The following is a 21,992-nucleotide window of genomic DNA, read 5'->3' on the forward strand; positions in this document are numbered from 1 at the left end:
GAACAGCTTTTATAATGGTCAAGACCTCTTCAGCTTTTCCAGCTTTCCCTTAAATCTCCATGCAAGACTTGGCCATTCAATAGCAAGTGAATTCCCCCCTATTCAACATCTCCACCATAGCAGATTGGAGAAATTAGCTGCCTTGTTTTTCTTTGGTAACTATTAATGACGAGAGAATTGCCTTGAAAGTTTTGGAAATAGAGGTGGAAAAAGAAGAAAAAAAAAACATAGCATGCTGTTACTTTTGTGCTTATAAATCAGTGAAAGATGAGGTCTCTTTCACTGAACCAAGAGTACCAATGTAATCGAACATTGTGCATTGGGCAACTGAGGTCTCTTTCTTTTTTTCTGTTCAAACGGTTCATGATTAATGAATATGGAGTAGAAACATAAAAAAACCCAACTCGGCTATGCCAAGGCCACTAGATTTGGAAGAACGCACATTCAAGCTTCAATGACATGAATCTCGAAATCATTAAACTCTTAGACTGGACTGAACTTGATTTGTCCTTTTACAATCAATCCCATCTCTGGTTTTCTAACCCTAAGCAAACTGTATGTGGCTCCAAATATAAAACCCTCGGACTCTCGAGAGTGCCAGGGCGTTGTATGCCAGAGCTTATTGATCTAAAAAAGATACAAACATGATATTTTATATTGAAATATCAGTCATCACGAGAGAATTTATACAGGGAGTGGATCAGGCCACCTTCGCTTTACCTCAGATTTCCACCTGACCTCTCTTAATTTCCCATTTAACCCATAATCCCTTTCCATAACAAGATTGATTCCCTCATCTGAATACCACCCAACTCCAATGCAAAGGATGCCATCTTTGCTGACATCAACATAACCGGTTACCCCTCCAGGCAGCCAAAGGACAGTTACATCCTGCATATCCATTATCTCTTCCTCTCCAAAGTATACTGGATTATCAGGCAGGCTTCTCTTTTTCAAGGTCTCTGTACAAAGATAGACATATGGGGTACCGTTGCTTTCCTCTATAGCTATCTCATCCCCAAATATTGGAGTAGCGCTCATCTCAAATACTTTCCAGGGCCCTGTGAGCTCTGATGGCTGGGTTCGTTTCCGCTGAGAAAATGGCTTCACATCAAACTCCAGATCACTGTTTTAAGTTGTTAAAGCATAAAATTAGTTTCACCGCAAAAGGAGATATATAAACTGTTCATGCTTATAGCTCTATTCCTAAGAACAGAGCAAATGAATGCACAAAAACAAAACAGGGGGTTTTGTACCCTGCTCAATAAGGTTGAACTAAGTCTTGCACTGACCTATATTACCTCACTTGTTTACCACTTGATCCAACATCCAAGGACTGCATAACTTAAAAATTACCTTTGAAACTTAAATGATACAAATTATGAACATTTATCATTCAAAGCTGCAGTACCATATAATACTGAATTGTAAATACCTTTCTGCACGAAGATTTGCAGGACTGACCCACTCTTCCTCGTAAACAGCAACTCTCATGATTTGTATATCTGAACCCCCATTGTTGAATTCTATGGTATGAACAATACGAAGTCTTTTGTGACAACCTTTAACCAAACACTAAGCACAAAAAAACATCAACAAACAGAGGCACTGTTTTTCTCACTGTAAAATAAGAAATTGAAAAGCTCATGTATCATTAAAAAGCTCCATGGCACTACCAAAGCATGCTAAACTTACTTGTTCAAATTTAAAAGTCGGAGAAAGGTAATAGTTTGAATCATCAACTTCACCAACTGGAATATCAACTGGTCCCCTGGAATATGATCCGTCCTGAAAATTCATCATGTAGACCATTATATCATTGACTTTACTGATCAGGTATGCAGAGGAAAGGATGTACAAATGCATGTGTGCACAGACGCACACGTAGATATATAAGCAGTTTCCAGTTAAACAATTGATTGAAACTAAAATTATGAGACTCCTTGAAACAACTATTCTAATAGCTCTGATGAAAGTGACAGCAATTACTAGGGTACACTGAATGTTAACATAAAGCAAACAAAGCACCATAGCATCGAAAACCCTAGTATAAAAATATGTGTCACAGCTTTCAATCCTCAAAAAGTAGCCTGTGCATCACAAGCTAGCACAGACATAACTTCCATCCAGTTTTATATCAATAACTAATTGCAGCTGGGGTTGATCATACCTCAAAGAAAACTAGTCCTGGTTCATTACCCATAACATCTTCTTCCATTAAATCACTAGTTTCAAAGTTAAAAGATTCAAAACCAGGCAGAACATGATTCCTGATAGCAGGGCCAGCCATTTTTTCAGCAGGTAAAGATGCATCCCCTTCTTTATGATCATCTTTACTTCTATTGTTGCCTCCTATATACTGTGGCACTTCACCATAAGGATTTAAAGTCACCCAATTAATCTTTCTTTGAATTTGAGATCTCTGTTCTCCAGATGGAGACGGCACTGCTTCAATGCGAGCAAGAGTGTAGCAATCATATAGGTTTTCATTCTTGTTTCCAACTTCAATGGGCTCCATTTCAGCAGTAATTGGTGAAAACACAGCCCCCACCCCCTTCCATATCCCACTGACACTACTGGTAAATGTATTCCATACTGGTCTTATCACAGGTTCCTGAAAGGGAAAAAAACACGACTTCTCATCACTTTAAACACCAAAAAATAATTTAGCAATCAAAGTTTGAAACTTTGAAACCTGTATTCTACGTGCAACTAAAATGAAAGAAAAGATCCTTTAAGACAAATAACAATTTCCAAAATTCAAATACAAAAGCAATCGCATCACAAAACATACTGAGAAAGTGAAAGAAGAAGAAGAAGAAGCAGTATCGCAGTTTAAAACTTTGAAGCCTAATTACATGTGCATCTAAAATGGCAGAAAAGAGAATCCAAGCCACGTAACAAAATATCCCCAAATTCAAGCATTTCCATTCCAAATTCAATGACAAGAACGATCCACATAACAAAAAACACAAAACCAAAAGAAAGCAATAATATTTTATAACTACCTGCGTTTGAAGAATAGTTTCAACCTCCATTAACATGGTGCCAGACACCATAATTCCTCCAGCTTTATTCCTCTTCCCCCTGACAACTCTCCTTCCTTTCCTCCTCTTTTGTTTCCCTCTCTCCTTTTCCTTATCAGATGTGGTTTTTTCCATGTCATTGTCAATGCTCCATACATTTTCCTTCCTGCCCCTTGCTTTCACCCTCGCTTTACTCTGGTCTTGCCGAGGTTTGTTGTGGCACTGTGTTATCATGTTGAGTTTTTTGGGTTTGGGAAAACCGGAGGGGTTTTGTGTGGTTTTGAGTGTGTGGTAGTAGAACCCTAAGTGAGGCTTGGATGTGAAAACCTTGCAGAGGTGAAGACATGGTGATTGCATTCTCAGACAGAAGAGGAAGAGGATAGAGGTGATTGACACGGTAGTGTTCGACTTTGAACTTTGAAGGGGATAGAGATGGGTTACTATTTCATTTTTTGTGTCCTCAAGAATATGGAGTGAGCCCAAACTAGCGGGTAACTAGCTCGTTAAAGATAAGAATACATGGCGGGGAAAGATGAACCAAGCCCCAAATACTAACCCATTAGCCCAGCAAGTAAGGAACTAAAAGCCTGTTTTTAACTAAATCATTGTGAATTTCTTATATGTGTGTATGGGTGTTTCATATTTGAAAAACCTAAACGAAAAAAAAAAGTTTTTTATTTCATTTTTCAGATTTGATTCTGAAAAATAAAAAATAAAAATGATATCAAACTATCCCTTAATCAAGAGAAACAAAGAAGGAAGAATGTTATTATCCTGTCCTGAGATGGAATGGGATCCCTCCTAACAACTGTTCTTAAACTCCACTGTGCGTGATAGAAGAAGCAATGCTCTAAGCACTTGCCTTAATCAAATAATTGCTCAGTGCCCTGCTGCGACTGCTAGTGAATTTCAAGGATTAAGATTTCCGATTAAAAAGAATGGCAAGAGAAAAGGAACATCCCTTCTCTCTCTCTCGATCTTTTCTGTAGAATCTGTCTTGAGCTAATTTTATAAGAAGAAAAAGGAGACGAACGCATGTAAAGAGGCTTTGGTGTGTGTTTGTACATGACTTTCAAAGCCTTCGGCTCGATTTATGCACTAAACGCCTTTTGATGCCACAAAAGGACTGATATCTAGAGATTGGGAATTATATATGGGCATGCTATGCAAACGTTGGGCCTCCCATGTTAGATTTAGGCCTCTGCATGCCATTTCACATGCATAATCACATGTGTACTAGTTTAAATTGAATGGTTTATTTAAATCCCAACATAAAAAGATCTACGCATGTGATTGAGCATGGCCAGCAGACATGTAATGATTGGCCTTTGAGTTATAGATATTTAGGCTTATTGTGTGATGAATTAGGGGTTGGATAAAAAATTTAAAAATAGTTTATCTCAACACATCATGTATTATATCAGTTTCGATTATGAGTTGGATATTATCAATCATTAGGATAAGTGGAAAGAAAATTGGTTGATAATTCATAAAACTTATCTAGATTTTTAGAATGCTAGAAAAGATCGGTTATTTATAAAGCGATAACTGATAATTAATCTAAATATTTATATAAGGTGGTATTTGCCCAAGACACACCGGTATGTTGCACCTATATTGTCATATTTCTTAAAGCATCCATATAATCTAATGCATCACGAGCCTTGATATCCAAGACAAAATCGATTGATATGCAATATTTTTTCTATATATAACATTTATTATATGATGGTTACCTTTTATTATAGATGATGAGGGTTAAATAAGTTTTTTTATTAGATTAATTTCTTATCACAAGAGGCTTAGAGAGCAATATTTGTTATCCATAAAGGCGTTGATGAGATGACATGTGCCTTGACCAATAATTTGCTCAATTTGTGTTGTTCTGAGCTTGAAGAGGTTGGGCATCTCAAAGCGACTTTAATGGAAGATAAAATTGTTTACCGTGAACAATGACATGCATTTAGAGAGACAGACTTATCTATGAGCGATCTAGGATTGTCTATAAGCATTCTATGCCCATCTACAAGCTAAGATGATTTTGATGCTAACCCCTGCACAAGCGGTATATGCCTATCATTAAGTTGGACAAGTTGGGGGTGGTGCAAACCTGTTAATGAGCTCTCCAAACTCATGAGCTGGGATGATTTTTAGGTGTAGTTAGATTGCATGCTTTCAGGTTTAAAAATTATGAATTTAGTTTATATTTAATAGAATGTTATGTTATTTTTTATTATGTTTAGTGATGGTTTGTTATATTTCATGAATTGTGATGTGTATTGATTTTTTTAATTGTGATGGGGAGATGGATTGAGACTTGTGTTTCTGAATTGTGATGTGTATATTGTGTTGTTTTTTTATAGTAAAAAGTTGAAAGTATAAGAAAAACTAATCCAATAACTTTTTTTGGTGAGTCACATTTCTCGTATGCGACTCACAAGTCAAAGGCTTGTGACTCGCGAGTCATATATGAGGTATATAATTTGTCAAATTATGTCATTTTTCTAAATAAATTTTGAATTGAGATGGTTTAGCAATTGTATTTTTAATTGTGCTAGTGTGTGTGTGTATATATTGTTTTTTATACACAATTAAAAAGACAATATATATATATAACTGTCATGCTAAACATGTGTTGTAATCCTTACACATAAATCTCTTCATTACTCTACCTGCACCCTAATCTCTTTTTATTTTTTCAATATTAGGTCAGGAGTTAAAAAGGTTTCCATATAATTTTAAATTTATACCGTGACCTCCTTTTTTTTTTGTCTTAATTTTAAATGTGTCCACGAATATTATGTATGTTACCATAACGAGAAGTCATGTAATAAAAGCAGCGCATTCATGAAACTTGACCCGACAGAGGTCTTGGTAAGAGTAGAGAGTCCACGCAGGATTGAATCGGCATGGAATAGACTAGTTTATTCTGTTGCTTGCCAGGCGCAAACTGACAGCCACATCTCACGAGCACACTTACTTCATTTCGTAACTTAATTAGTTGCAACGGAAGGATGCTTGTTCAAGTACCAATACAATGTCCAGTACCATTGCCCTCTCGTCAAGCAACCTCAGGAGGAGGTACATGAAACGTTTCGAGCACTTATAATTTGACCATAGTAATAATATTTGATGTCACCAATCCCAACACATAGGATTTTGTGTTCAATGGGGGGATCTGTCTCCTTTTATTTTTATTTTTTATAGTTCATTTTTTCGGAGCCAGCGCTGAGGAATATTTTTTAAATATGAATTCACAAGTTTTTCTTAAAACTTGCAGCAGGTTATATATTTATCTGTGAATCATATCGACGCTGCCAATATGATCTCACAAGTTTTTCATTCCTCGAACCAATGTTCTAGTACTTCCAGCCGGCAATCTGGGAGCCCTGGGTTCGAATCTCCACGTGGAGATCTGGCTTGAAAGTGATCTCATGTGTCGAGGTGGCTACATCGTTTGTTTTACACCTGTTTTTATGTTTAACAATCAAATATTTGTTAACAAATTAAATTGTGTTTTATATTTGGAACTTATTCAAAAATTTAAGTTTAAAATACAATTTGTATGAAACAGTTTTTATATGGTTTTTAACTGAGTTTCGTAAAATCTTATTTATTTTTACGTTTTAAAAGTGTTTTTAAAAAAATTTGAGAATTTTTTTCCTTTACTTCAAATTATTTTTTTTGATATTTTCATATTATTTTGATGTATTTTTAAATAAAAAACACTTTGAAAAATAATCGCAACCACAATTCTACCAAAAATTTTAATATATTTCTTGCTATACATAAACTGCAACTATAATTTTTACCAAACACATATTTAAATCAAACTAATTACAATTAATCATATTTTTTAAAATTACCACCACAAAAACTACTTTTAAAATAAGGACACTCATGGTCCCAAGACTTTCTGTGGTGGGCTGAGTTGGTCTCTAACGACTAACATGTAACCGTTCCGTTGCTTTCTCTAATAATTCACGGAGGGAAAACAATTATTGTAGTGTGTATGTCGAAGATGAACTTCTATCAAGTCCGCGCTAGCTTGCACTGTCAGTAACAGTACATCCCGCGACAGTGTACAGAATTAGATTAATAATCTTTATTTTTTTATTTTTAATTCAGAAATAATCTCTCTGTCATGAAAAGACCCTTTTTTTTTTTTTTATTACAAGAAATCTTATATTTATTTTGCCCTTAATTCTTTATCTAGAGTTGCCTTCAGTGCCTCGAAGTCCTAATTGGATGGAGAATCCAACAAGTCCTGGTCCACGCTGAAAGCTAAGGTCGTTCGCTTGGGAGAGGCGGTTTTCGAGATGGGATATCTTGGGTTTAACAGGTATAGGTTACATGCTAAATTCTTTATTATATTCACATTAATTATTTGTTAATTTATTATATTAAAATTTTAAATATTTTTTCAGAAGAATACAGGTTAACCCGCTTGATCTAGCTCCTAAACCGAGTTAATAACTAGATTTAACAACTATAATATAAATTTTTATTTATTTTGATATAAATACTTTTAAAACATAAATTAAAAAACAAACGGGGTCATATTTTGGTAAACGGTGGCCCAGAGGTCGAAAGTGAGTAAATTTACGAGCTAGATTCACACATACGCAGAGTAGAGAAGCAGTTTGGTGGAAAGGCCCCTGCGTGGGGACCATGCCCCTAATTTGGAGGTATACATCAGTCACTGTGGTGTGTGGGCAAAGTACGAATGATGTTTTTAGCACTTAAATGAACTCCATCCATCGTGCCCTTGGTCCACGTTTGGCGACATCCCATGTGACCTTTTTCACTTTTCTCAAGGGCATTTCCGTCTGCTTCTCATCTTATATCGCGCAAATAATTTCTTCCTTTCTACTTTTGCAAATCTTTCTCCTCTTTTTTTTTTTTTCCTTCTATTTATTCAAAAGTCAAAGGCTTTTCGAAACTAAAAAGTAAATTGACAATCCCGTCCAGCATGACCTTAGTTTATCTTGGTTGATTCACATGGAATTCATATTTTATATGCCAAACTAGTATAAAAGCTAACCCTATCAAAACGTTTCACATTTTTCCTTGAAATATTCCCATGCGATACAACCTCGTGGGATAACATTTATGTGGTAATGACTTGCTTTCAATAGTATATTTAATGGTGTGGTAGCGATTGCTTTTTAAATAATTTTTTATGTCGAAATGCATGCTAATGATTTTTTTTTGTTTTTTAAAAATTATTTTTGACATCAGCATATCAAAATGATTCAAAATATACAAACTATATTAAATTTTAATAAAAAAATTAAATTTTTTGGGAACGCGGTTTACACCGCATTCCCAAATGGTTTATTATTTTCCTACAAAGCCCATAGATAATCGAGCTGCACGTTGAAGTAGTTAATTTCTTTCTCCAATCTCTTTTCTTTTTTAGATTTTATGTGGTAATGACTTGCATTGATTTGGATTTTATCGTGTTAAAATTGAAGCTCACAATAGTAATATTTAATTCTAAATATAGTTTAACCGGTTAGGTTTGAGTTTATTCCCTGGAGATCATCCGTTCGAGTGTCACAAATCTCAAGATCATTGGAGGTTTATATAGTAGTAAACTTCAAGGTCTCGAGGGATTAATCGAGATATGCGTAGGTTATTCTGGACAACCATAATTAACAAAAAAAAAATGAAAAAAGAAAAAAAATATCAACATTTAATTGGCACCTCTTGGGAAAGAAGAAACATTAAAAGCTAGCAAATTACCTAACTATCCTATCCTAACCAGCCAACCTTCTTAGGAGCCCTCTTTTTTCCCGCTCGCACCCTTTCCTCCTGTTTAAAGCCCACACCAATCAGCGTGAACATCAACTTCCCCGATACGTTACCCGCCGTAACCACACACAGAGTCACACCACCGCCCGCTCGTCCAGGATCAAGCACTAATTAAGACGCCGCGGCATTGAAGCTGAAACTAAATTCAAGATTGCTTTTGGTTAGCAATTGCGTGAAGGTTATGTTTTCATCTCTATCCCGCAAGCGTCAAACTAACTCAGCAGCAGCGGATTAAGAGCCTCAAAGTGTCAAAAACGTAACATTATTATTAACTGGCGTATTAATTAAATCCCCATTAAATTCGTTACTCTCTAAAAAGATCACCTGTCCCTCTCCCCAAATAAACAAAATGCCTCCAAAAATCCAGAGAGACTGAAACAGAAAAGAATACAGCGAAAAACTCACACCGCTCTCTCTCTCAGATCTCAAAACAAACCCTAGCTTTCCTTTCCTTTTTCACCCTCTCATTCAAAACAGATTCTCTTCTTTTTTCTCTGACAATTTCTCTAACATTTCCTTCCTCCTTTGCTAATTCAACGAACAAATAGAATCGCTTGTTCTCCGTTCTTCGTTTTCTATAATTTGTTACCGTTTGTTGCTGACTCCGATCCGGTTGACAGCTGATCCGGCCGGCATTTCCGATTCCGCTGTGGTTCGGTACTTTTTTCACTCATATTTCAATCCGTTTACGTTTTTTTTATATATATATTTGTCAATTTTGTGACGTTTAGGTTTTTGTTTGGTTTTCTCAGTGGTGAAATGTTGGAGTGAATAGAGAGAGAAAGGAGAGATGGATGATAGAGGAGGATCATTTGTGGCTGTGAGGAGGATTTCTCAAGGTCTCGAGCGAGGAAATAATACTTGCCATTCAACTTCTGGTAATCTTGTTTTAATTCCTTTTCTTTCTCTGTTAATGAGTTATCGTTACTGTATTTTTTTTAAATATTGGATCTGTGGCTTGAATTGAATCAATTTATTTACTATTAATTAGGTTCTGAGTAACACGAAATTCTTCATGTCACCTTCATGTTTTCTGGTATTCAATTTTTTTTTTTAAAAAAATTGTCTGCATATGTAGTCTGTTTATGATTATTCATGAAGTTAGATATCTGTACATGGTTTTTTTTTTCTTTTGCTTTTAATACACTTTAATCTGAAGTCGACAAGTCAATTTTTTTGGATGTTTATTTTGCTCCACCATCACATTTTGCCTTGGTTTGGCTGTCAATAATTTGGACCTAAAATTTTTTGTGAAGCTTATTTCTGTTACTGCGGTTTTGAAGAAAAGATTGTTGGATATTGAGCATGAAGCATGCTCGTTAAGTATGATGTTTTTTCCTGCTTGTATTGGGGATTAGCAATAAAGCATGTGGATTGTTTTCTGCTTGTTGTTCTTGGAATGTTGCTGCATTGCATTGTTATGCTTTGCTGTTGAAGTTGTAGAAATTGAAATTTTCATCTAGAAGTTTTTATTGTGTCACAGCTGAGGCTGTGGCAGGATCAGCAGCGTGGCTTGGCCGTGGTCTTTCTTGTGTTTGTGCACAAAGAAGAGAGAGTGATGCTCGTCCATCATTTGATTTAACCCCTGTACAGGTATTTTTTTTGTGCCTTATCGATCTAAAGCTAGTTTTCTTTCCTTGTATCTCTTTTTCAAAGGGAAAACAAGCTTACTAGGAAGAAGTTTTCATCGACAATATTTTCTGCATCTCCTGGTGCCTTCTTTTGTTGTTTTTTCCACACGTGTTTTATTTGTAATGTAAATCCAACATTTGTTCCGTTTGTGGTGGACTATAACAAAACACTGAATATTTTTTCCTCCTCCTTTTTAATAGTTTCTGTACTCATCTGTTGCTTTCAAAGTACATTTACCCTTTTAATATTCATCCTGTTGTCATTAATGTTAAAATCTGCTGCACCAGCAATGCCAAATGAGAATTATCAAAGACACCGACCTCCATTTTTTAACTACTCTTTGGCTTTTCTTTAGTGACTTCTATCCTCGCCAATTAAATTATTACTTCTCTTTGATGCATTCAGGAGGAATGCTTGCAGAGGTTGCAGAGTCGTATAGATGTTCCCTATGATAGTTCAGTTCTTGATCACCAGGTACCCATTCTTCTGAAGGTTCCATTGATGATATGAACATGACAGATGTAGAATCAGTACAACCAATTTAAAATATGAATTGCTTGTTTGCTAGATTTGTCATTTTTATGAGTCAATTATTCAGTTCACATGTTTCATGCATATTATCAGGCTATAAGGTTTTTGAAACGTGAAGGCTCTCTGATTATGTTATCATGTCTTATTGCTGCTTTCCTCTAGGAAGCTTTGAAGGCCTTATGGAATGCTGCTTTTCCTGAAGAAGAACTTCATGGTTTGATATCTGAGCAGTGGAAGGAAATGGGTTGGCAAGGAAAGGATCCATCAACAGATTTTAGGTAGACCGTCGGTTCCTTTGTTAATCCCATGATGTTGTTCTCAGCAATTCCCACCATCATTGCCTTGTTATGCTTATGATACTCGCATTTATTTTTCTAGGGGTGGTGGTTTTATATCATTGGAGAATTTGTTGTTCTTTGCTAGGAATTTTCCGGTACGTATTGTTTAGAAACCTCAGTCAACTTAATTTCCTCTGTGGCTTCCTCGGTCTTTTTTGAATGTTTTTTAGGTGACACCATGAAAACCTAGACCATTGCATTACATTTTTGTTTAATGGACACCACGATATTTAGGTTCAGACTTATTGAATTTCTCTATCTCATGGCATTTGAGCTAATCTGTGCACTTGCATGTGTGCCACTAACAATAGTTATTGCATTTTTATGCATGTTACCCAATGGTTTATATGCTGTAAGATTAGTAAACCTGTGTAAGAGTGTCATAATTTTTTTTTGTGGAAGTGCAATAATTTTAAAACGAGAACTACTTAAATTCTGCTATCTATATCATCTTATTTCCTCTAAAAGTAACCAAACCTGTCCATGGCTCCATGCAGAAGTCCTTTCAGGATCTTCTTCAAAAGAGGGAAGGTGATAGATCAGTATGGGAATACCCATTTGCTGTAGCTGGTGTGAACATCACGTTTATGCTTATTCAGATGCTTGATCTGGAAGCAGGTATTTTCAGGGAAAAGTTCTTTAGTTTTGTTTGGTAATCCGTTAACACTCTAATCTGGAGGAGTGTACTGATCTCCAAAGTTTCCTTTCTATGGTTATTAGTCTTTGGTTTCTGTTGAATAGTAAGAATATCTTGAAGTTTGATGTCCCATGGATATGGTTCACATGTCATTCTGAAATTGTTTTTTCTCTCATTCATTTGAGATTTTTAAATGAGGCGCATGATTTTCTTGAAACTTGTTTCTACAGCTTCTTGTAGGGTCTTGTGAATGCTCTTTTGCTTTTTCTGGACAATTATGGTTGTCCTTTTGTTTTATTTATGCGAAGCTCAATAGAATTCATTTTTATCCAAGCTGCATGCACACAAAGTATATTTGCAATTTTGAACTGGAATTCATATCTGGAGTAACTGTATAAAGCTCAATGTAATTGATTAATATCTATGGCACATCCAAATTGCAGTCTTTGAAACTAGATTTTTGGAATTGGAACTTGATTTTCTGGAAATGTAAACTATGTGCTTCAATTCTACAGTCAAACCACGAGCACTGGTGGGAGCAACTTTCTTGAAGTTTCTTGCAGGTAATATTAAGCTTCTGAGTTGTTAGATTTTTTGGATTATAAATGTTTTTGATGGAATATTGTTGAAATGGCATGCATGGAAGCATTTCTTGCTCTTTCTGCATTTTTCTCCTTTTTCTCCAGTATATTGGTGTAGAAAATCATGAAGTTTCTTTTTCCCCAGTATTCTAGTCTAGAAAATCTGCTCTTGAGTCTCTGATTTAACTAATATTAACACCAAAAGTATCTATCCTGGTTATTTTTTTTTAACTAATCTTTGGCTTTTGCCTTGGCAGAGAATGACTCGGCATTTGACCTTCTCTATTGCATAACATTCAAGCTTATGGATCATGAATGGCTTACCATGCGCGCCTCCTATATGGACTTCAATGTATGTTTTCTTGCATCATAAAATTCGTTTTAGATATAGGGAAAGACTTAACACTACCATGTTGCATGATTAACCGTTGGATCTTGCATACTACCATGAAAATGTGACTTTTGGGGCAATTTTGAGGTCTTGCATAAATGCTATGAATGCTGTACTTGAAAGTGTTCAGGATGCACCGAGGCTCTTTAAGATATTTATCAAATTGATTCTCCAATATCTGCGCAGACCTTAAAACACAATACTATATTTTTTTAATTTGCTTTTTATGATATTTTCACCAGGCGGTTATGAAATCTACACGCCGTCAACTAGAGAGGGAGCTTCTGTCCGAAGACATAACGCGGCTAGAAGACTTGCCCTCTTACACCCTCCTTACACGATAGTATAGTAGTTGTAGAGTTAATTTTCCTGCAAAAGAAGAACCACTGCCAACATTTGGCACATTTGGGTTCCTGCCACGTTCTTCTCCTTGTTCCTTTTAGTTGGATGGTGTTTTGTACATGATATGTTGCTTCTCATAAAAACTTTAGCAGAAGCTATGTAGTGAATCCCCCATTTAATTTCAAAAAAAGGTTTTTTTGAGCTTGTCAATTTTCTTGTAGCGGAAAAAGGGAAGAAGAAACTTGATGAGTTTTTAAGGATGATGACAGGTGTGGTTCTATTTAGGTTCCGAACGCGGTGGTTCATTTCTAGCATCGCACGCAAAACAGTAGAGCCTCCCATTTTACTCTAGGTAGGTTTAAATTGTTTATTACCTATTGTAAGAAATTGAGCGGGAATTCTGATCCAGCTCATTTGGTTCTTGCCTATGTTTGCTCTCTTATAATTTCAGGTTCTTTTCCATGGAACAGACTGGCCACGTCTGGCTGCTTGAATTTCTAAAATAGGGGGTGAAAGTCGCCAACCATTTTGAAGCTCACGATTCAAGCAGCGGGCATCCTTTCCCTCAGACTGAACCGACGTTAGGTTTGGATACTTTCCCTCAGTCTGAACTCGATGTTAGGCGTGGATTAGTCTTCTGGATATACACTGTTGCTGATTGATATCTGAAATTTCTGGTTCATTTGGATCGGAGATCCAGTATTGACTATTGACAACTGCTTTCATCAAGTCTGATTGATATCTTTGATTTTGAGAGCTCGTTTAGTAGTTGTTTGCATGTTCCAACTCTCACGATTTTCTCTCAAAACGGCAACTTGTGCGCTTATAATGATAAAAGGGCCACTTGTGCACAAATGAATGCGGAACGATGTGAACAATTTTCGGAAAGATATACTTGGAATCAGACCTTTGAAATATGCTACTTTCACTGTTGCTTTCTATACTTGGAACAATTTTTGGAACGATATGGCATCATCCAAGGATTTTTCACCTCGAAAAAAAGTATTAGATATTGGGAAAAACATGCTTCCTTCGCTTAAACGATGGCCTAAAACAACTGGTTGGTAGTTAAAATCCATTTGTGTAACATGATGATAACAGATCAACGGATAAACATTTGTTAAAACAAACATGCTATGCATGCAAGCTAACATTTGTCTTTCAATATTCGCTCCATATAAAATAGAACTCAAGATTAACTCAATTAAACTGTTAACGATGATGATTGTTGATACTTGGAAAACTATAGAGCTTGGTAAGAATGCTGATTAACTTGAGCAACTTAACAAAGCAAAGTCGCAGAGTACAGACTTGAACATGCTAGAAGTCAACATTTATTGTTCACTGATAGAACAAACATGAGAAGCTAAATAAGAAGGATGGCCGATGGCCAACGACTTCCAAACTGGCACGAGTTTTACTCATAGATCCATGGGTGCAGGCTGCTCTGCCAGTTAGCAGGGCCCTCAGGGAACCACAGTCCAATTTCCTTAGTAGCACTCTCAACAGAGTCGCTTCCATGAATAACATTCCTGCAACGCAGCAGTAATGTTTCTATATTAGATATTTAGATACCACTGATTTGAAGATGCAACCAAGTATCTAGTTTTAAACTTGGATAAAACCATGCATATTTTAATAGGGTATGCCAAATGAAACTTGATGTTAGAGATATATGGGTGATGGTTTGCAAATAGTGATTAGTATGCTAAAGCCATAGTTATTTCAAAATTAAAATGCATTTTAACATGAATGATTTAATGCCATATTCCTTAGCAAGAACTGATCTTTGTCGCAGAAGATACACACTATCACGAATCATCGAAAGGCGAATTCGAATTCCAAAAATAACTAACCTCCCAACATCAATAGCAAAATCACCACGGATAGTTCCAGGTTCAGAAGCTGCAGGATTTGTGGCTCCGATAATCTTACGGCCAGTGGCAACAACACCTTTTCCCTCCCAAATCATTGCAACAACTGGGCCAGAAATAATATACTGAACAAGACCGGCAAAGAATGGCTTCTTGGCCAGGTCCTCGTAGTGTTTCTCAGCAAAAGATTGCTCAACAGTCTGTAGCTTCAAACCTAAACCCAAACAGTTCATACTAAATGTAACGACCATGATATATTTATTCAATACTCAAATGTAACTAAAGAATGATAATTTTCTGTTTATCACTACATACACAAAAGTTTACAGCATTTTAAACAAATCAATAGCAAATTGATTACCTTTGAGAGTGAATCCCTTCTTCTCAAATCTTGAAATAATCTCACCAACCTGAGAAGCACAAAAATCTATTGATATTTCTAGAAAACTTAAACCAATTATCATACACCTGAAACACAAAAATTCTAGTTTGGGCTAAAAAGCTCATTATCTAGTAAAATAATTCAAACCCATGATGGATCTAATCATTCTCTTTCTTCTCGACAAAGAGGCACTAAATCTATAACTTATTATAAAGAAGTCAGCCAAGAAATTGATAGCACGAAGAAACCCAGTTCAAGGAAATAAAGAAGATAAACTTACGAGTCCTCTTTGGACGCCATCAGGCTTGATCATAATGAAGGTTTGCTCCATTTCTCTCCCTTGAGTTCTGTTGCAGTGAAAGGGCAAAAACAATGAGTGACGGAGAAAGAGATTTATGACGGGCTTTTATACGTAGCAAAAAGAAAAGCAAACCCTAGTTGGTAGAGAATATTCGGTCAAAAATATATTTTCTTTCTTTGTTGTAGAACTGGGCTAATTATTACACGATGTACCAAATAAATGCTCAAACAATTCTAGAAGGAGCGGTTTTTTTTTTTTTGAAAATATATTTACACCCACAATAAAATTAATGGATTCAAGATTTTAACATACAGAACCCATTCACTTGATTTTGCTCCTCTTTTTTTTTGGTTAGTATGTTCAGAAATCTATAAAAGAAATCCATTTTAATAATTTTCTAGAGCTAATCACATTGTGCATGTCATATGACCGGTTAAGTTAGACAAATGCATGTTGTTGAAGTGTTAGATTAATGTGAAAAATGGCATCATTTCCGGGCTTTTCTCCTTATAGACAATAAATGAAACTCATGTACAAAACGCATGTTGAAGTATTTCTTACCGTTTAGGAGAAAACCAGTACATTTACCCATAAGTTGGATAAAAAATTTTCTTTAAGAGTTGAAAAATATTAAGAGTGCAATTTTTTTTTTGAGAATATTATTAAATATGATCGATTAGGTTAATTTTAAAAGGAAAAAAACAAAGTTAAACTTTTCAAAACCGAGAATCGAGTGAACCCCCATACCTGCAAACATGTATATGAATTTTCTAAAGTTCAATAACATGATTTTTTTTTAAAAAATATTTTTTTAATCATATAATAAAAAAATAGATAACCAAAATCGAGTTTGACTTTTTTAAAAAAAGCATGACGCCAAACCATGAGCTGAGAAACTTGATTTACCATACCAAACTTATAAACCTGGTCATTAACTCCATAAAGTATAATAACTTGGTTTTTTTGAAAAAAATTTTTATTTAACAAAATATCAAAAAATAAACGATGCCAAGATGTTAGGATATTTTTAAAATATGAATCTGATGGCGTGGTATTTTATAAAAAAACTATGGATTGCAATTGAATTTTTAATATTTTTAATTCAACACGTTCATTATGATTTATAGTTGATAATTTAGTTTGCTTGAAACAGTGATAACCCTATACAAAGTAAAATAAAAAAACTTTTATTTCTCAACCAATCCAATATTTTAAAAAATATTATTGATATAAATTAAATGATTGAATAGCCCCAGACCAAATGATTAAAATGAAAAAACCAATATGAGATTACAAAAAGGCCCCTAAAGCCATGCTTTATAATTTGTTATTTAAGGGGCAATATAAAAATAATATTGTGCTTTGAAGAGTGGATTTTTAAAAAAAAAAAATAAACCCTTGGACCCAAACTAAGTGTTGTTTTACTTTTAAGAGTGTTTTTTTAGCTATAATAAAATAAAATCTAGATTAATTTTTCTAATTCACAACTTGTGAAACTGCATACACATATTCAATTAAAAAAATTCAATCTTCAATTAATTTAATTTTAAAAGATGAAATTAAAAATAGATTTTCAAATAAAAAAACTTACCACCACATTTTTTTTTAAAACAGCAATGAAAAGAAATAACATCAAATTTGAAAGAAAAACAAATTAAAAAGGGTGAAATTAAAATAAAAAATTCAAAATTATGTAAAAAAAACTGAAATGTTGTTGATGATGCCTGGAGCAAAAAACTATTAAGTGCTTATGATTGCACGATTTAGTATCACTCAGGCAAGGCAAATGTTGTTGGATGCCTTGAGCAAAAAATTCATGGGTAATTTGGCTCATATTCATAAGGTAAGGAAACCTTTGACTAGAGAGTTGCACGAGTTAATTTAGGTTTACAATTTTTATTTTAATTTCAGCTCTCAATCTTCTTACTTATTCAATTAAATCCTCAATTGAATTTTGATTCTTATAATCAATTCAATTTCACCCATGTCAAATCTTAAAATGACCCTATGAGTTTAGTTTCTTTTTTATTTTGATCCTTAATTTTGGATATTTTCAATTTCATCCCTGACTGACCTTCAAACTTCTATTTTTTTTTTAATTTTGACCCTGATTTCACTTAATTGGGTTCCCAAATTCACGCTCCTTTTTAAAAAAGGGTTCTTAGTCTTGAATTTCTTCATTTTGGACTTTAATTAACCCTAAAACTTTGATTTTCTTGCAATTTCGACCCCTTGATTTCACTTAATTGGATCCCTAAATTCACGCTTCTTTTTTAGAAAGATTCATGGTCTTGAATTTCTTCAATTTGGACCTTAATGGACCCCAAACTTTGATTGTTTTTGCAATTTTGACTCTGCTTTCACTTAATTGAGTTTGGAAAAATTAAATTTGATCCTTTAAAATTTTAATTTTTTTAATTAAGTTCAAATTAGGCTTTCAAACTTAATGTTTTACCATTTAAGTCCTTTATAAAATTAATTTTGACCCATTAAAAACTTAATTAAGTCTTTTTATTTAATTAATTCTTTTAATTTGACCCAAATTAATTCTAAAATTTAATTAAATCTTTAATTGAGCTCATAACTAAATTAAATTGGCCTACAAATCAAAAAAAAAAAAAAGTATCAAATGAATAGATATAGTTGCAGACTTTGCCATGATTGATAACTTTAAGTGGCAACGAACGCAGGGAGTAGCAAGCACATAACAGTGGAATGATATCGTGCGAAGGCTCCCAACTAGGGCCGTCTGGGTTTGACAATCTTCATCGTTGCCGAAATTGCAGTGGCTGGTGAAATGCTAACGATGCTAGCTCTAAATAACGATGGCATATGTTAAATAAATATTTATGTAGTTCAAAACCCGCCAGAACCTCAAATAAAAAAAGGGCTGATTTCTTGACAATCAATTTGAATCTAGAATACATAAAGCTCAAGCATTTGCTACGAGCTCTCTTGCCATCTGGGTAGAATGATTTTTTGACACTGACTTCTTTTTCTTCCACATTTAGCTTAATAGTATAAGAAATTAAAGGGTGTATAACAGATTTTACAAAGCTGTCATAAGCTCTGGTGAATTAACTACGACTGAGAGACTGACAGCAAAGTTTGGTGAAGATATCGAAGGCTCACCTGCAAGAACACCTCCCTCAGAGTTGCAACCAACCTCTGAAATTAGCTAATTAAAAAGGAAAAACAAAAAGAACGGACAAGGTTTGAGAGGCAGTGGGATCCACCAAATATCTGATGCCTTACTCTGTCATCATGAAACTTGGAAGACTTTAGGAATCGATTGAAAGGCCATGATGATTGCGTGGAATTCAGCATATGCAACCTTTGCTTACCCTCCCGATCTTTTATTGAGCACGCTTTTGAACTTGAATTCTAGCAATGAAATCTTGTCGGATCCGTACCTTTCCCCTTTCTCTTGGGTTTTTCCCGTAGCAAAAGCGTTATTCAAGAGATTGTTTATTTTTCTCATTTAACTTGTTTTTTTTTTAATTTTTTATTTAAATAAATATTAAATTGATATTTTTTAGATTTTTTTATGATTCTAATGTAATAATATAATATAAAAAATATTATTTTAATTAATTAAAAAAAATAGTGTGTTACCAAATAACAAGTCCTTGTTTGCATATCGATAAAATTAAAAGAAACTAAAAGAGCTCTTACTTTATATATATATATATAGGGAGAAATTCTCTCTAACCAAACAAACAAATAAATAAATCAAATCCATCGATTTCGAAACAGTTTTTCTTGAAATTCAAACTTGTCCACTTAGTAGTTTCTTAAAAGAGACACTTGATGTACACGCGCGCGCGCACTCTATTTTACTTTCTTCACCTTCAGTTTCCACGCTTAAATCATCGCACCTTCCGTAGAATATTTCTTGAACTCCATTGATGATTTTTGACAAGTTTGGAAATTGTGGTACCCTCAGGGGTCTCGTTTTCCTCCCGTCGGCGGAGAGTCTCACAAGCAGCTAATCTTAATTTGAATTCTTATTGACTTTGCCGAAGACAGGTCTCATTTGAATTCTTCTTCTTAGTTTTTCCGGTTTAATTTCTAGATTTGCAGCCAGCAGCCACTTTTCTCTTATTCGGCGACCTCTTTTAACTCTAGCAATATGGATAAAGGGGGGAACTACAAGGAAAATTCTTAAAACCCTGTACTTGTGTTTTGGTACAGGGTTTTAATTTTTGGGAAGGAGATAGGAATTTTTTTTGGGTGTTTATTTTTGTGCTTTCCCTCTATTTTTTTAAAATCTACTATTAATTAATTTATTTTTCAAACTTCTCATTTTAACCACAACTTGAATATTACTTAAATTTTTATTTAATTTAAAAATTGATTTAATTTATATTGAGATATCTTTATTTGGTTTAGGCCTAGTTTATTTTATAAAAAATGATTTAACATTTTTAATTTCAACAAAAAAATCTAATTTTTTGCTCAATGTTGTTTATTTATTATAAATAGAAAAAATTAGAGGACATAACAAAAAAGTTTAGATGATTTAAACTAAGGATAAAAATGATGTCTCTAACGACTAAAACCTTTTTGTCTTATTAACATGTTTTTTTTAATTAATTTTAAAAAATATTTATTTTTTAGATAATATTTTATCATAATTTCAAAAGCAAGTTTCAATTACTAAAAAGAATAACATTTTAATAATTTTAATATGAGTGCATTGAAAAATATAAAGTCACGACACTTGCCAAATATGCTGAAACATTATTTGGCCTATAAATCTAATACATAGATGTGATGTGATTTATTTTTAGAAGCTTTTAGATTTGATGCATGAATTTCAACTGAAAACATCACTTTCCTAGTTATATTAAAACTCAATTTTATTATCCATTATTTTCATTAATTAGTCAAATTTAGTTGTTATTATTTGAGGATAATATTTAGAATATTTTTAGAAGATTTGTTGGGATTCTAATATAGGGAATGAACTTTAAAAGGGAAGGAAACCATCATACCAGGGACATCTTTTTATTCCCTCTTCCCTGACAACTCTTTCAGGGTTTTTATCATGGCCTGACTGAACTTTTATAATTGATTAAAGGAGATAGAAGCCTTGGAATCAATAAGACTGTGAGATATAATTTATTTTTATTCTTTATTTTATACTTTGAGTAATGAATATTTTTCTTTGTATATTTTTATAATTGTCTCATTTAATTACTAGAAGGCATACTAATGTATTATTCATTGCAATCTGCTGCTAGATATCCGTAATTGCTTGATCCCTTTAATTTGTGAAGCAATTAAGATTTAATGATTTATTGCATCATAAATTATTAATTAAATTTTAGGACGAATATTCAACTAAATCAAATACAACTACTTGTGCTTGTGCTATTTAGTTTTATTGATTTCTCTAATTCTTAAGGTTACAACTAGATTACACATTCATCACTTATCTTGGGTTATTTAGTAGTTATGATTAATTAGATTGCTTATTTCTAATTAAATGCAATTTAAAAGAGATATTGTATGGATGATCAATTGTAAAATTTTAATGGTGGCTTGACTTAGATCAAGGTTTGTTCTTCTTATTAGTTTTGATCCTTTAATTATAATTGTTTTTTAGTTGTTTTTTTTTTTTAATTATTTTTGTTATACTTAAACCCCACCTCATCCTGATACATGTGAATTAGGCTAGATACTCTAAAACGATTCTTACTAGTATTTTTAAAAGTTTAAAATTAATATTTAGTTGCTTGCAACAAAACACCAGTAGGGTAATTCATATTGAAGGAAGGTTTGCTCATTATGATAACTCTTTTAAAAAAAGATTTATGGAATCATTTTGTGGAAGTTAAAGCCAATATAATTACTAAGCCATGATGTCTCCTGGGAGATTTTAATAAAGCTATATTTCCTTCTAATATAAAGGTGGGACTACTTATTACAATATGTTATATGGAAGCATTTGGGGATTGTATAAATGCTTGTGATTTGCTTGAATTATCTTTAATGGGTAAAAAGTTCATACGGTCTGAGAGTAACTCAGCTAGTCATATTGATTTTTCTTCAGAATGGTTGAAAAAATTCCCTTCCTCCTTTTTGTGTGGTTTTTCTAAGTCTATTTCTGATCGTAGATTTATTCATTTGGTGCT

General features: G+C 33.9%; 3 protein-coding genes across 4 annotated transcripts; 1 reads left to right on the top strand and 2 right to left on the bottom strand.

The window, feature by feature from the left end:
- Positions 1-455: 455 nt before the first annotated feature.
- Positions 456-3,497, bottom strand: LOC133692510 (uncharacterized). The gene is made up of 5 exons (XM_062113517.1): positions 3,009-3,497; positions 2,171-2,614; positions 1,696-1,788; positions 1,436-1,575; positions 456-1,126 (listed from the first exon to the last, which is right to left on the bottom strand). Exons 1-5 carry the CDS (start codon positions 3,381-3,383, stop codon positions 685-687), a joined length of 1,494 nt encoding a protein of 497 aa, XP_061969501.1. The 5' UTR covers positions 3,384-3,497; the 3' UTR covers positions 456-684.
- Positions 3,498-8,846: 5,349 nt separating this feature from the next.
- On the top strand, positions 8,847-13,505 carry LOC133692310 (uncharacterized). Of its 2 annotated transcripts, none has more exons than XM_062113164.1 (10): positions 8,847-9,495; positions 9,596-9,721; positions 10,327-10,436; positions 10,881-10,949; positions 11,169-11,284; positions 11,385-11,439; positions 11,842-11,962; positions 12,497-12,544; positions 12,820-12,914; positions 13,196-13,505. In XM_062113164.1, the coding sequence occupies exons 2-10, from the start codon at positions 9,634-9,636 to the stop codon at positions 13,295-13,297; spliced, it is 804 nt and encodes a 267-aa protein (XP_061969148.1). In that variant the 5' UTR covers positions 8,847-9,495; positions 9,596-9,633; the 3' UTR covers positions 13,298-13,505. The 2 variants fall into 2 exon arrangements, with proteins under 2 accessions (XP_061969148.1, XP_061969147.1); XM_062113163.1 differs by having other exon boundaries at positions 8,849-9,500.
- A 968-nt stretch (positions 13,506-14,473) lies between these two features.
- Positions 14,474-15,989, bottom strand: LOC133692311 (nucleoside diphosphate kinase 1). The gene is made up of 4 exons (XM_062113165.1): positions 15,832-15,989; positions 15,531-15,579; positions 15,152-15,383; positions 14,474-14,827 (listed from the first exon to the last, which is right to left on the bottom strand). Exons 1-4 carry the CDS (start codon positions 15,880-15,882, stop codon positions 14,713-14,715), a joined length of 447 nt encoding a protein of 148 aa, XP_061969149.1. The 5' UTR covers positions 15,883-15,989; the 3' UTR covers positions 14,474-14,712.
- Between the last annotated feature and the right edge of the window lie 6,003 nt (positions 15,990-21,992).

The sequence above is a fragment of the Populus nigra genome, chromosome 4 (genome assembly GCF_951802175.1).
Source record: "Populus nigra chromosome 4, ddPopNigr1.1, whole genome shotgun sequence".
NCBI classification, from domain to species: domain Eukaryota; kingdom Viridiplantae; phylum Streptophyta; class Magnoliopsida; order Malpighiales; family Salicaceae; genus Populus; species Populus nigra.